A 13,812-nucleotide genomic window follows, 5' to 3' on the forward strand; every position below is an offset into this window, starting at 1 on the left:
GCCCTTTGAGATGCTGGAGTGTATTTGGCCATGATTTGTGTGTGTCTGAAGTGTCTCAGGATTTCTACAGCCACAGGTCTAGGGCTGTTTTCTGGGCTGACTGTGATTTTTTTAGGAAAAGCCAATTCCAAAAGGAGGTGAAGGAGTGTTGGTGTGTTGAGAAGCACATAAAAAAGTAACTTTTAAAGTTTTTTTTAAAAACACTTAATCATGATGCTCCTTTTCTCTTTGCCCTGGATTTCTGAATGGTGCTGATTGCACTGGAACTCACAGAAACAATAGTAAAGACTTGCACTGTTTTATTTAATAATCTGAGGTGGAATTCTTAAACACCTTCCCTCAAGATGGAAGGTGTTTAATCAAGATGGCTGATTGCCTTCTCTCCTCTAAGAGAAGGCAATCAGCTCCTTTCCTTTTTGGTCATGTTGGAGGTCAGAATTCCAGATAGGTAGAATGAAGGTGTTATCCCCAGATTTTACAACTATTTTATTCAAATACCGTAGTAGCTCACAGAATACTTCAAGAACATCTGTAGTTCTACTGAACCAGAGTACGAAGCACTACACATGCAGATCTTGGGTCCTTTTAATTTAATTTTAATTTAAATTTAATTTAATTTTATTTTATTCAGGCAACTGAACTGCAGCTCTATGAATTGACCAGGAACAAATTACAGCAGGGTGTCAGAAGCAACACAGTAGAGAAAAACTGAGCTGGCACTGCAGCTGATCTTCAGCTGCTCCATTTTACAAAAATCACAGTAAAAAAGAACAGGGACAGGAAGAGGTGGCTGAAGAGAAGCACCTTCTCCAGAACTGGAAGAAACTGATCCAGCTCCTGCAGCTGCCAGAGGTGCTTGGTAGGCTGCCCTTGTCCCTGGGCCTTCTTGGGAGGGTGCAGCAGCTGGGGACCCCCCTTGGCCAGATTGTCTGGGGGTGCCTTGGGCAGCTCGTGTGGGTCTGCAGGGAGCAGAGGGCAGGGTCAGCACAGTGGGGCCACCATGGCTCACACTGCCTGGGGCACAGTTTGTCCCTGAGGAAATCCACCCTGGCCCCACCCAACATGCAGGGAAATGCCCCAGACCTCCTCTGTTAGAGGTGTTAGGGGTTGTTTTACCTTGCTGGAAGCTCCTGAGGACCTTGTCCAAGCGCCTGGATTTGCGCTGCTGGTACAACAGGAAGAAGGTGTCCAACACAGCCATGATCATGAGCAGGAAGGTGCCCAGGAAAAACACCACTGCAGAGCAACAGGAAAACAGAGAAAGCTCTGGAGAATCGGCATTTTCTTACATTCCATCGCCTGGTGGAGAGCAGGGAAAGCCTAACTCCAGCAAGCTAATCAAGCTTAGCTGTTCATGACTTCAGTGTTCATGAACGTGTCTGTCAACACCCAAAAACCTCCCCTAGGGCTGGTACCTGGGTGACAATCAGGGTTTATTTGATAAAGGTGGGTACCTATGATGGGCGGTTTGTTGGAGGAAGTTGGGAGGCTGTTGTTGAGAATCACAGCCAGCATGGAGCTGCCCAGGATGATGGCAATCTGGAAGTTGATTTTCTCCTCGAGAGAGCTGGGACCAAACAGCACAGCCATGTCCAGCAAGTAGAGGGCACACGTTGGGAGGATCAAGTTCAGAATGTAGAGAGTGGGTCGTCTATCCATGGAAATCTGTTGAGGAAGATGAGCAAAATTTGATGAGCAGGAGATGACTCAATGTGTTGACAAGTGCTGGTCCCCTAATGTAAAAATCGTCTTGTTTTATACTGGGGGTTTTTTTGGTGCCAAATCAGTGCAATATGATATGGAAGTGCTGCCATACCACATAGGTGACCACAGAAAATTCTTTGTCATCCATCATTTCCGTGAATTCAATGATGCTCACGTTGGTAAACTTCCATTCGCCATCAGTTAGGATTAAGTTCTTGCTGTCTCTTATGACCTCAGCTGGTGTCCGTCTCGTCTTCATGACAAAGTCTGTTACTGCTTGGGCAGGAGGCAGAGGGGGAAGGGAAGTTAAAGAATTTAGGAATTTATTAGAGATCAGTTATTCCTCTCCCTTTCCCACCCAACTGAGGGTGTATGCAGACAGGAAGGAGGAAGATTTCATGCACTGCTCGGGTTTCTCAGCCCATAAGGGAGAAATTAAAAAGGTCTCTGTGAAGAGGTTTCACTGGACCTCTGGAAATGTGGATCAGAGGGGAAACAGCTGTTGAATTAGGGCAGTTGGCCTTTGTGGATGGGACTCGGGAGATTTTGTGTCACCTCTGCTTATATTTCAGCCCTTCCTGTAGGGATGAACTCTAACTGCAGTTTGAATCCCTGAAACTGTCCTTTTGATGGTTGCATTTGATGCCCTTGGAAATCTTTTCCAACCTTAGGATTCTATGATTAATTTCCTCCCATTTCTATGGCTTTCAGGTGTGTTTAAAGATCAGTCCTGCAAAATTCTATGTGAACAAGTAGCAGTTTTGCAGGAAGCCTCCTGGTCTCGAGTCTCTTGGTTTGTAGAAACCAGTTCTGGGAGGGGCTTGCCGCAGAACATCTGGATTGTTCCAGAGATGTTGCTGGGAAATGTACCAGGACAGAATGGCAGCATTTTAACTCATTTTCCCTGGTCTCATATGACCTCAACCCCTCTGTGAGCACGCGGTGCTGCTCAGGAGCCCAGGAGTTACCAGGGCCCATTTCATCCAGTCCTCCTCCTCCAAATTCAGCCCAGAGGTGGTCAAGCTCAGCCTGCAGCTGTACCTGGGTAGAGGAATGAAGCAATGCTCAGGTTGCACATCTGGGTGTCGAAGGGGAACTTGAAGATAACCAGACTGCATGTCAGGGTGACCTGGTAGGGCCGGGTGGAGTTGAAGGTGCCGTTGTGCATGAGGACCATGTAATTCAGCTCTGGGTTCTGCCCGTTCACTCTGCAGGGAACAGACAGGGAGAGTAACTCAGCCTGAGATGCTGCCTGTGCCTCAGTCCCATGAAATCAGGATGTCAGCACCCTGTTGGGGGGCTCTGAGCCATCACCCAGCCATGGGATGCAGCAGGAAGAGAGGAATCCAGGTCTGGGAGAAGGGCTCCTGAGCCCTTTGGGATCAAGGTTTGCTGTAGCTCTGCACCTACTGAGCATCTCCTGCCCCTCTGTCCTCTGCTTCCTGCCCTCACCAGGGCAGGGGCTCATTCCTAGCTCTGCCTCCCCCTCCTCTCTCCCTCTGGAGAGCTGGTGGAGGTGCCCATCCCTCTATCAGACCCTTGGTGCTCTGCCCTGTATCTTTCCACACACTAAAGGTCACTTTATTCCACAGCAGTGCTGGTTTTAGCTGCAGCCCAGATGGGAAATTTCAGGAGCTGTTACAGTATTACAGAGCCACTAAGTGCTTTGTATAAACTGTGGTCACCATTAATCTAAATTAGGAGGCTCTCGGTTACAGAGAGCTCAAGGGAACAACTTTTAGCCATCTGAGTTTATCCCATTTCCTATAATACAACCAACAGTTTGCATCCTTTGTATTTCTGTGAAGCCAGTGGATAAAAATGAAAGGGGAACATACCGCTCTAAGATGAAGATGGGGGGCGACCAATACGTATCCATGGGCAGAACAATTTCAGAGATGTTACAGAAATCCCGGGGATCCCAGGTTGCAAAAGGGTTCTGCCATTCCTGAGGGAAGAAGTTGCAGGAGAGAGGTGAGCTCTGGGCTGGGCACCAGGCTTTGTGTTGGGCATCAGGAGAGAAACGCTCTTGAGGGACCTACCAGGTTCAGGACGAAGTAAAAACTGACTGTCTGGAGCTTTTCCACCTGGAGAAACAAAGATATTTAGCTGATTTTCTTAGACATATCCAATGCAGAAGCTCTTCCCTGAGCACAGACTGAAGTAATGGGGCTTGGGAAGGGAGCTCATGGCTCTTGATCCTACGGCTGAAGAGTGGGAGCACAAAGTCCAATGGTTAGGAAAAATAATAATTATTGTTAACATTTCCATGGCAGTGTCCTGCAAATGCACTGTCCAGTTCAGGCACTGCTGGGTGTTTGGAGCCTCCTGCTAAGCAGGCTGCTTGTCTGAATGTGACTTCTGGAAGGAGTGGGAGAAAATAGTCCAGATCTTCCAAAAGTGCTTTCCAATAGCAGAAAGCTGAAGTGGAAGGGGCTGGTTCTCACCCCTGTGGACTTGCTGTCAGAAGACTCAAACCCTGGCCTAGTAATAGCCCAGTTTCCTGTTGTAAAAACTCAGTATGGGTCCTTACCACAGAGAGAATTGACACCAGAAAGAAATCCACCTTCACTTCCACAGGCTCCTTCAGGTTTATCTTGGGCAGGATGTACGTGTGCAGCTTGTCATGAGAGGAGATGTTCAGGTAGTCAACAACGTCATAGTAGGTGCAGAGGTACTTTGGAGCAGCCCCTGCTGGAAAGAAAATTCCACTTCAAACACAAAAACATCAGGCAACCTGTGAGGATGCATCAAAGAAGAAAGGGTGTGGAGCTGTGGATGTGAAAAATGTCATCAACACACAAAAATCCCTTCTCACAGAGATGAGAACAGAATTCCTCGAAGGTTTTCAATCCCCCTTGCACTTACCTGTCCCAAGAGAAAAGGTGAGGATGGCTACAAAAACTCCCTGCATCATCTCCTGCTTCCAAATAAGGAGGAGAATGGTACCGTGAGTCTTATGAACCAGTCCAGGACACGTCATTTGTTATGTGGAAGTTGATTTGATATTTATTAATGAGGGATGGATTTTTGTAAACACACTTTATCTGTTATGAGGAAGAATTTGCTAATGGTTTGATGCACTCAGCTGGCTCTTGGGAGTAGCCTTTAGTTGTGGTCAAGGAAAAATAAGGTCATTAAAAAAAGAATCTAACCATTTGAGGGAGAGGAAAAGAAAGGGCCCATCCCCACAAAGAAAAGGCAAAGAGCCAGAGCTACTCAGTAGCAAATTTAGTCTCATTTACAGGGCTGAGAGTTTGCTGCAACCCCAGTGAAAAGGACTGTGTCATTTCCCACTGAGCCCTCCATGCACCCATGGATTTTCTGCTTCTGCCTCCTTGCTGATCTCTCATGCTCCTTATGTTCTTTTCTGAGTCCTCACAGTTACGATGAAAGGCTCAGAGACTTCTGGGTTTTTTTAATGTGTCTGTGTGTTCCTCTGCTGCCCTCCTCTCCATCTCTGCCTTTTTTTTTTTCTGCTGTCATCCCAGTGATCCTTGTGGGTCCCTTCCAATCCAGGATATTCCATGATTCTGTGATTCTGTGAATAGCTCCAGGGCAACAATTGCAGTCAGCAATTCCCACAGCTGATTCCCCCTCCGGCAGCCGAATTCCCCATGGCAGCGGATGGTCCCTCCCCAGCCGTGTCCCCTGCCATCCCCCCTGCCCCCCACGGACTCCCATGTCCCATTGCCGTGTCCCCAGTCCCCCCCGCATGCCCGTGTCCCCGCGGCCCCGGTGTGTCCCCCGGTCCCGTGTCCCGGCTCGGTCTCTGCCCGGGGCTCCGGCGGTACCCGGGAGGGGCCTGGGGGCGATGCCGGGGCTTGGCAGCATCACTGGGGGCTCCTAACGCAGCGACCGCGTGGCCTAATGGATAAGGCGTCTGACTTCGGATCAGAAGATTGAGGGTTCGAGTCCCTTCGTGGTCGGTGTTTTTTTCTTTTCCCCCCTCCCTCCCACTTTTAATCATCTTTTCCCGTTTCTCCCCTCGCGTCTCTGCCCCTCGGGGGGCGGAGGGAACACGCGAGCCCGCGCTGGGTGGCGGCGCTGCCGGAGCGGCCCCGTCCGAGCCCCGCGGTGTCCCCGGCCCGGCCCGGCCCGGCCCGACCCGAGGGGGCCCCTGGCCGCCCCCTCAGCACGGGGTCGGGGCCGTTCCCGCCGGCCGGGGCGCGCGCCCTGCGCAGCCCCAGTGGCCTAATGGATAAGGCACTGGCCTCCTAAGCCAGGGATTGTGGGTTCGAGTCCCACCTGGGGTGAGCCCTCCATTTTGCCTCTGCTTGCCCCGTTTCCATGTTCTTTCTCCTCGTTTCAGCGCCGCCGCGTCTCCTCCTCCTCCCCCTGCGGCCGCTGGCTGCTGCTGCTTGGCGGGAAGATATTCCCCATCCGGGTGGGAGGTGCCAGGTGAGAAGGTTCATGCCCCGGGAGAACCCAGAGATGGGGATAGACCAGAGACCTGCCCGAGCACGGCACTGGACACCGAGCCTGATGTGGGGAAGGACCAAAGAGCGAGGTCGGGGGAGTCCATGATGTGTTTTGGGACAGCGAAGTCCCTGTGGCAGCTCCGGGCTCTCTCCGTGGGCCAGGAGCTGCTGTTGGAGGGATGCTGTGACCGTCTGCTCCCGGCCAGCGGTCCCTGTTTAGATTTCACAGAAAAGGGAAACAACGAGGAGCTGCTACAAACTGCCCCAGGCTTGGGTGCAAAGGTGGATGTTTTGTGCAATAAGTTGTGTGGTCCCAGAGCTCAGGTGAGGCTGTGATCGAGGGGATAACAACCGGCTTTGCTTTGGGACCTGAGGATGAGAGGAGAGGTGTTAATAAAAGGCTGATTTTTGGAGGGATGTTAGTGAAAGTACGGCACTGGCCAGGTCATGGACATCCTTCAAGGGGTCCCAGAAGGCACCAAAGCAGAGCAGTTGCAGTTGTTTAATTACCTCTGTCTGGGCAGAGCTGGGGTTTTCTTGAATTTCAGCTGCATTTTCCCTTGTTTTCAGGGAATTTCAGCTGCATTTTCCCTTGTTTTCAGGGAATTTCAGCTGCATTTTTCTCTCCTTCCCGTATTGTCAGTTGCACCCGAGCCCCAACAGAAAGCCCATTGATGCTGGTTCATGTGCACCTTGTGTGGGGAGCCTCTTCCCGGAGCAGGACAAGCTGGGATGTCGGGAAGCTTTACTCCCCCAGAAACCACGTCTGCATGAGGGGCTGGTCAGGGGAGTCACAGTGTTCAGCTGTGCGGCCCTGGGACCAAAGTCCTCCCTGTAAGTGCCTTTGGGATAATGCCCTCTCAGATTCGTGGCATTAAAAATCTTTCTGGAGGGTCTTTTCCTGTGGAGTTAATGGATAGTAAAGGCAGCTGTGGTCAGGGTAATGCCACACCAGTAAAACACAAAAGGAAGTTTCTTTTAAAGTTGTTTTTCTCTCTTAGATGTGGGAGGCTCTGCTGCCTGGAAAGCAACAAACCTACCCAAGCCCTGGCACTGATCACCAATTAAAATACCTTCCTGGGGTGGGCTTCAGGGAACTTCTTTTGGGATTAGATGAGAAACACAGGTTTTGGAGAGAGTGGCCGCAGCAGGAGAGCAAAGGGGGGTTAATGAGGCCCATGGTGTTCTTTCCAGTAGTGTTATAGCGTTCTGCTGTAGTGGTGCCTGTCACTGCTGGCACAGTGACACTGTGACGGTCACATCTACGGTGACAGTGACCTGTTGGCACACGGGGTCCCAGAGGAGGGGGGACCTCCATCACCAGGCTTGGGTCGGGAGAGCCAGCCACACTTCCAGGAGGGATGGAGAGTGGGGGATGCCCTGGGCGAGTGTGGGGGATACCCAGGGGGTGTCGGGGGCACCCAGGGAGCCCCCGGCACGTGACACTGGTAGGGACCCCTTCTGGGGGTGACGACATGGCGTAATGGATAAGGCGTCTGACTTCGGATCAGAAGCTTGAGGGTTCGAGTCCCTTTGTCGTTGTTTTAAAGCCACGGGAAGTACTCGACGCATTCAATTTCCCGGCGTGGGATGTCAGCGGGCTAAAGCTCCAGAAAATGTGCCTGTAGTGTAGAGGCAGATTAAGTTGATTTAGGTGAGATTTCCCCCAGGAATCATGCCAATGAGAGAGAATTTATACCCCTCGGGAGAGGGTGGACCGGGGCTTGGAACCGGCGGCGGGTGGGGTCTGAGCCCACACCTGGGGCCGGTTATTGGGAAAACGAAAGGGCTGAGACGAGGTAGGGTGGTATTTCTCGTACTGCTAGGAGAGTTACTGGGGGGCTCGGATCAGTTTGCTGTGTTTCGGTGGGGAATATCAACCCACTGCCCGCCCCTCTGTGTGCGGGGCGCCGTATGATGCAGCCGGAGTGTGGGAATGTAAAGCTCTGTTCCCGCAACTGGGATTCGAACCCGCTATGTATCTCTTATGGAACCACTGCTTTGTCCGCTCGGCCACGGCAGCTGCCCCGCGCCCGGCCCCCCGCGCTGCCTCCGCGGGGTCCGGGGCCGGTTCGGGGCTTCACCGACCCCCACACGGGCCCCGCCAGCTCCCGGGGGCCAAGGGGTGCTGTGCGGAGATCTCATCCCCACCTCGCCGTGGCGTCTCTGAGCTGCGCCGGGAGGTGCGGGAGATGGAGGGGGCGGGGAGCGGGGCCTCGCTCTGGGGACTGTTCAAACCGGGTGGTCCCGGAAATCCCGAACCGGATCCCCCATCCACACTTACGGCAGCCGCACGCCCGCCTGGCCAGCAGAGAGTTAAGTGACGGCACCCGGAGAACGTCGGCGCGTAGCCCCAGTGGCCTAATGGATAAGGCACTGGCCTCCTAAGCCAGGGATTGTGGGTTCGAGTCCCATCTGGGGTGACTCTTTTCGCGGCCGAGGCTCCGGCTCTCCCCCGGAAGCTCCGCATCCTTCGGTTCTCCGCGGGGGGGACGCGATGCGCCCTTCCCGCAGCCCGGCGCTGCTTCCCCGCTCTCCGTCCAGCCCCTCCTGGCGACAGTCCGACAATTTTCGTGGTGTTAAACCAGCCGCGACCTCGCGCTCTGCTTTTAATCCCCGAAATTCCCAGCTCCTCCACGCCCCGGGGCCACGTGCTCGTCCACGGTTTTACGCCTTTGCTTGAACCGAAATTCTTCAAATCGGAGGGAAAGGAGCCCCGAGCAGCGGGCGATCCTCGCTGCAAGGTCTCCTGGGGATGGGGAGGCTCGGCTGAGCCTGGTGCTGTCCTGGATGGCGATGGTGGGAGGACGTTCAGTGTCACAAAAACATCTGAGGCAGCGACATCCCTGTGTTTGTAAAGGGCAGGGCACAGCACGGAGCTTCAGACACCTGCACTGTGAGAGGGGCGCTGGCAGGGACCCCCTCCCATGCTCAGGGAAGAAGGGGATTCACCATCCCTGAAGTGTTCAAACCGTGTGTGGATGTGGTATTTGGGGACATGGTTTGATGGTGAGCACGGCAGTACTGGATTGGATTTGATAAATCTTAGAGGTTCTTTCCACCCTGAATGATTCAGTGATTCCTTGCAGAAAAACTTGCAGTGGGGGAAAATGTGAGATGAGGTGAAGTGTGAAATGCTCCCGGTGCTGAGCAGCAGTGCAGAGGGCAGGGCAGGGCTTTCTGGCATGTCAGGATGCATTGGAGAGCTCCTGCACCCCCCCACCATTCCATTTTGGGGTGGATCTGGGCTTTGAATGCTGTTTTTGCAGATGGAAATATTCTGTCAGGGGGAGCTCAAAGCTCCATGTCCAAAGGCAATGCAGCAGAGCTGTGACAGCTCCGTGTGCCCCACATTAACCTTAGGGATGACTTCCCTCTCTTATTTGGGGTCTTCCTAAAACAGATCCACCTCTCCCCACCCCAGGTGGGACTCAAACCCACAATCCCTGACTTAGAAGGCCAGTGCCTTATCCTTTAGGCCACTGGGGCCCAGCCAAACATCAAAAAAGGGATAATTTTGATTTCTTTGAGCCCCACAGTAATCCCACCTGGCAGTGGTGAACACATCACACCACAGAGCTTCATTCTCCTTAAACTGGGTCCACTAACAAGCCTGGAGGATTCATCCAAAGGATTTTGGTGTCCCACCTCAAAGACCAGAAGCCTCCTGCACTCACAGGGTGGGTTCTGTCTCCTACTGTTGAGATTTCTGCCAAATTCCTGATGTGGCTTTAGCTTAACTAAATTATGTACTTTGGTTAGATAAAAATCAACAAAAGGAATAAAGATGAAAGGAAGGAAATAGAAGGAAAGAAACAGGGGATACTCTAAGAGATGGACTTGATGATCCTTGAGGTCTTTTCCAAACTTCATGCTTTAAGATTCTATTTTCTACTTAGATGTGTTGTTGAGACTGCTTTTACTCTTCCCTTTCGTTCCCCAAAAATCTAGAGTAGCTTTGTGTTCAGCAGAAAAGGGTGCTCTGATGGAGCAAAGGCTGCTTGAAGAACACAAAGAACATTTAAAAACAGGAGTGGCTGACAAAAATCAGAAGTTTTAGTTCCTCTCAAATGTGAACAATAGTTATTCTGAAAAATTATTCACAAGCCATCACAGTGTATCACTGGCTACAAAAGAAGATGTTAAATATGTTTATTTACACTTTCAGGCTACTTTTATTCAATCCAGCTCACGAGTTTAGCATCATTAACAGCTGCCAACACCACTTCTTTAGGAAGATGGAATGCCAAGGGCTTGGATCTCTGCTGCTCTCACTCGAAATCTGCCTTCCTGCTCTGTTTTATAGTTGAGTGTATTTTTTTCTGTCGTAGCCGTTCACGGTTCATTTTTTCCACCCTAAAGCAAAATCAAAAGATTCCTTAGTGTACAAAGAAAGCATTTAAATGTTCAACTTTTGAGATCTGATGAACTGGCAAACATCCTCAGATAGAAAAAATCAGTCCCTGTTCTGGGACTGTTAAAATCTAAGCAGTTAAAATCTAATGGATCAGTGATACTCCTTAAAAAAGGAAATTAAAAGGAGTATGACCAAAATTGTTTAAAAATGCTGCAAACTAAATTGTGTAACGTGATAGCCTGAACCCAAATAAAGAGCATTTTAATGAAGATACCTCTCTATGAGTTTCTGTGTTGTCTCCTTAGACACCACCCGGGGTTTCTCGATCGCCTCCGTGACCATGGCCCGGATTTTCTCCAGACAAATCGCCAGATTCCTCATCTGGTAGCGACTCTCCTCCGAGGTCACAATCAACTCACCAGCCCGGTTTATCTTATTCCTGTGCTGAAGGGATGGGAAAACGTGTGTGAGCACTGAAACCTCGTTGGAACTGCCACGTTCTGACACTGAGACATTGAAACTGTGGTTGGAGGGGGAGGGTTGGTACCATCAGAGCCATTTTCTGCCTCACAGCTTCGGGAATCCAGTCGGCCGATGCCAGGTGGAACCGAACCTCTGCCTTGGAATTCACTGGGAGGAAAAACAGGGTCTTTGTTTCCATGTCACAGCCTGCCTTCCTCAGATCTGTGAGGTAATTCAGCCTGATCTCTGCTGGCTTTTCAACATGGGATGATTCCATGATGAATTTCCTGAAAGGTCACAATTCTTTTCTCGCTGTATTTTTACACACCACTCTACAAGACAAACTTGTACCTGTCGTGGTATTTGCCTTTCTAGACACCACAGAATTTATTGCCAGCCACTGCCTGCCTCATTTTTAATGGCAGAACAGGCAGTATTTTAAGTTTATTTGAATTAAGCTGAGAATTTATTGCAGAGTGAACTTTCAGAATCCAGTTGGCTCTGTTATATTTGATCTATGGATAGAGCTACAGTCCCTTGTGGCATCTGTAGCAGGAATGATCCCTGTTAAGTGTTCCTAGGAGCATCAAATGTGCTATTGCTGGTCTCCAGCACTCTGAAGACTCAGAAGTTGTGTGAAAATGCAGGGTGATGACAATGAAAAATAAGTGTCCAGCAGCACGAAGACACCGTTTAACTTGAAGTTCTCAATATTTTGCCACATGGTACAGAAAAACAACGGAAAATGGTGATTTTTCCAAGGGAGAAGCTGTTCCTCACCTTTATTAACGTTCTGCCCGCCGGGGCCGCTGCTCCGGCTGTAGGACACGGTCAGGCGAGCTGGAAGAGAGGGGCAGGGGCTGAGCCGGGACGGGGCCGAGCCGGGACGGGGCCGAGCTCGGGGCACGGACTCGGTGCCCGGGGCTCTGCCCGGCTCCCGGCACGGGTGTGCGGGGCGGGGGGCCTCACCCATGGGGATGTCGAGGGTGGGCGGCTGCAGCTCCTCCTGCAAGAGACATCGGGGGCGGTGTCGCGGGGCCCCGGGGGTCTGGGGGGATCCCAGGGGCCCTGCGGACCCTCGGCCGGCCCCGCCCACCACCGCAGGCCCCGCCCACCACCGCAGGCCACGCCCACTCCGCTCCGCCACGCTTCCACCAACGCCAAGGCAGCGCCAAAAGCCCCGCCCCCATTGTGACCCCGCCCACCAAATTGGCACCGCCCCTTTCAAAGACCCCACCCACCACATGAATTAAACACCGTCGGCCCGCTGTCAATCAACAACTAAACCCCGCCCAGACGCCGTCCCTCCTGTCTTCCTCTTTACCCCCCGCCCCTCTGACCGTCGTGCGGGCGGCCGTTCCGTCCTGCCGCGGAGGGTACAGCTTGTCCAGGCTGTGGGAGCTCCGGTACTCGGTGCCGGCAGCGGGCCGCTGCGAGAACCGGGCGCACAGCAGCGCCAGCCCCGGCCGCGGCCGACACAGGCCCCGCAGCGTGTGCGCCGCCATGTTGGCCGCCGTGGTGCTCTCCCGCCAGGCGTCCCCGCGGAAACGGCGGCCGCGCGCCGCGTTCCGGGGCGGGGCGGAGGGAGCAAGGGCGCGATTTACGGGGATAAAGGGGCTCTTTTGAGGCTGGGGCATGGAGCTTGAGCGTGTGGTGTCCGTGCTGGGGGTCTGTGGGGCGGGGAGGGGTCTGCAGCACTAATGGGGGTGCCAAGAGAGAGGGATGTGGGGCGTCCTGGGGCATCCGGGGCCTGTGGGGCGCCGCGGGCCGTGAGGGAGGTCAGGGTGGCTGTGGGGTCTGTGCGCCCCAGACCTGCGCGGTGGCCGGCGCTGAAAATGAAAATGCATCTAGCTTTCTAATGCTTTGTGTCGTTTTTGCGCCTGGAGTGCTTCAGTTTTCACATTTTTATCCTCTCAAGAGCGCTAAAGGGTTACATGCAAACACACACATGTACATATACACAATTCTTTCTTTGAATGCTGACATAGCAGTGGGGGATGTAGGGTGCAGGGGAATGAAGCAGTTGTGGAAATCCTTCAGTTTTTGTTCTTGTTGGAGCTGCCAGGCTGGCTTGACAAGAAGGGTGTGCGTTCCAGAGGGGCAGGAATTGCTATTACTGGCAGCAGGAAAATGCATAGGCAGGGATGGGCTGTCATTTGCTCTGGTGTTTTGACAGGAGCTGACAATCTCGTATTTAAAACTGTGGATGAAGCCAAAATGGGTGTTCAGAAGCCGATGCAGTCTTTGTGACTGATCTGAGCTGAGTTCCATCCAGATAATGCATTTAAAGTCAGGGCACTCAGTCCTCTGGAGAGAGCAAGTCCTGGACATGGATGGTTCCCTGCCCTGGCTGCAGCTGAGCAGCTCAGGGCCACAGAGGGCTCCTCACTTTGCTTTAATTGAACTTCAGAATCCCGGAGTTCTGCTCCACTGCCCTTGTCCAAACTCAGCTGGAAACAAAATGCTTGAAGGAAAAAACCCAGAGCTGTCAGAGGCAAACTGTGCCATCTGGTGACCTTAATTTCTAACAGGGAACAGGTAAATATTTGTGATTTGTAGCCAGAGGGATGGGTACAATACTCAAGGCAGGATGACTCATTTAGCAGCTGTTGTCAAACATGTCTGGTGGTTGTTGTGCAGGAACACCCTCCAAGGACAGTGCCTCAGAGGGGCTGGGAAAGGAGCTGGAAGATCACACAGGTGAGGCCAGGCCAATCTAAAAGTACATTTGTCTGGTTTTGCTTCATTCCCACACTGTGTTGGTCCACAGAACCTTGGTAAAAAGCTGGGTGATCTCTGCTTGGATGGTTGGAAACTGCTCTCCCTGTCAGGCAGGGCTTGGGATGGCAAGGTCTGACTTTGGTGTGA

The 13,812-nt window shown here is 52.3% G+C and overlaps 2 protein-coding genes and 5 non-coding genes across 8 annotated transcripts; 4 read left to right on the top strand and 3 right to left on the bottom strand.

Annotated features, from left to right (window-relative positions):
• Positions 1-684: 684 nt before the first annotated feature.
• Positions 685-6,169, bottom strand: LOC115911332 (5-hydroxytryptamine receptor 3A-like). Of its 2 annotated transcripts, none has more exons than XM_030962233.1 (9): positions 5,953-6,169; positions 4,238-4,395; positions 3,747-3,791; positions 3,543-3,652; positions 2,746-2,912; positions 1,817-1,977; positions 1,455-1,665; positions 1,117-1,236; positions 685-959 (listed from the first exon to the last, which is right to left on the bottom strand). In XM_030962233.1, the coding sequence occupies exons 4-9, from the start codon at positions 3,581-3,583 to the stop codon at positions 733-735; spliced, it is 927 nt and encodes a 308-aa protein (XP_030818093.1). In that variant the 5' UTR covers positions 3,584-3,652; positions 3,747-3,791; positions 4,238-4,395; positions 5,953-6,169; the 3' UTR covers positions 685-732. The 2 variants fall into 2 exon arrangements, with proteins under 2 accessions (XP_030818093.1, XP_030818092.1); XM_030962232.1 differs by having other exon boundaries at positions 4,238-4,398.
• Positions 5,561-5,633, top strand: TRNAR-UCG. The gene has a single exon. It is a non-coding gene; the product is annotated as a tRNA-Arg (tRNA).
• TRNAR-CCU lies at positions 5,888-5,960 on the top strand. The gene has a single exon. It is a non-coding gene; the product is annotated as a tRNA-Arg (tRNA).
• Positions 6,170-7,594: 1,425 nt separating the features above from the next.
• On the top strand, positions 7,595-7,667 carry TRNAR-UCG. The gene has a single exon. It is a non-coding gene; the product is annotated as a tRNA-Arg (tRNA).
• Positions 7,668-8,475: 808 nt separating this feature from the next.
• TRNAR-CCU lies at positions 8,476-8,548 on the top strand. Its single transcript has one exon. It is a non-coding gene; the product is annotated as a tRNA-Arg (tRNA).
• A 993-nt stretch (positions 8,549-9,541) lies between these two features.
• On the bottom strand, positions 9,542-9,614 carry TRNAR-UCU. The gene has a single exon. It is a non-coding gene; the product is annotated as a tRNA-Arg (tRNA).
• Positions 9,615-10,241: 627 nt separating this feature from the next.
• Positions 10,242-12,473, bottom strand: MRPL58 (mitochondrial ribosomal protein L58). Its single transcript, XM_030962068.1, has 6 exons — positions 12,285-12,473; positions 11,914-11,950; positions 11,725-11,784; positions 11,030-11,112; positions 10,757-10,926; positions 10,242-10,481 (listed from the first exon to the last, which is right to left on the bottom strand). The coding sequence occupies exons 1-6, from the start codon at positions 12,447-12,449 to the stop codon at positions 10,397-10,399; spliced, it is 600 nt and encodes a 199-aa protein (XP_030817928.1). The 5' UTR covers positions 12,450-12,473; the 3' UTR covers positions 10,242-10,396.
• Positions 12,474-13,812: the final 1,339 nt, after the last annotated feature.

The sequence above is a fragment of the Camarhynchus parvulus genome, chromosome 18 (genome assembly GCF_901933205.1).
Source record: "Camarhynchus parvulus chromosome 18, STF_HiC, whole genome shotgun sequence".
Lineage (NCBI taxonomy): Eukaryota > Metazoa > Chordata > Aves > Passeriformes > Thraupidae > Camarhynchus > Camarhynchus parvulus.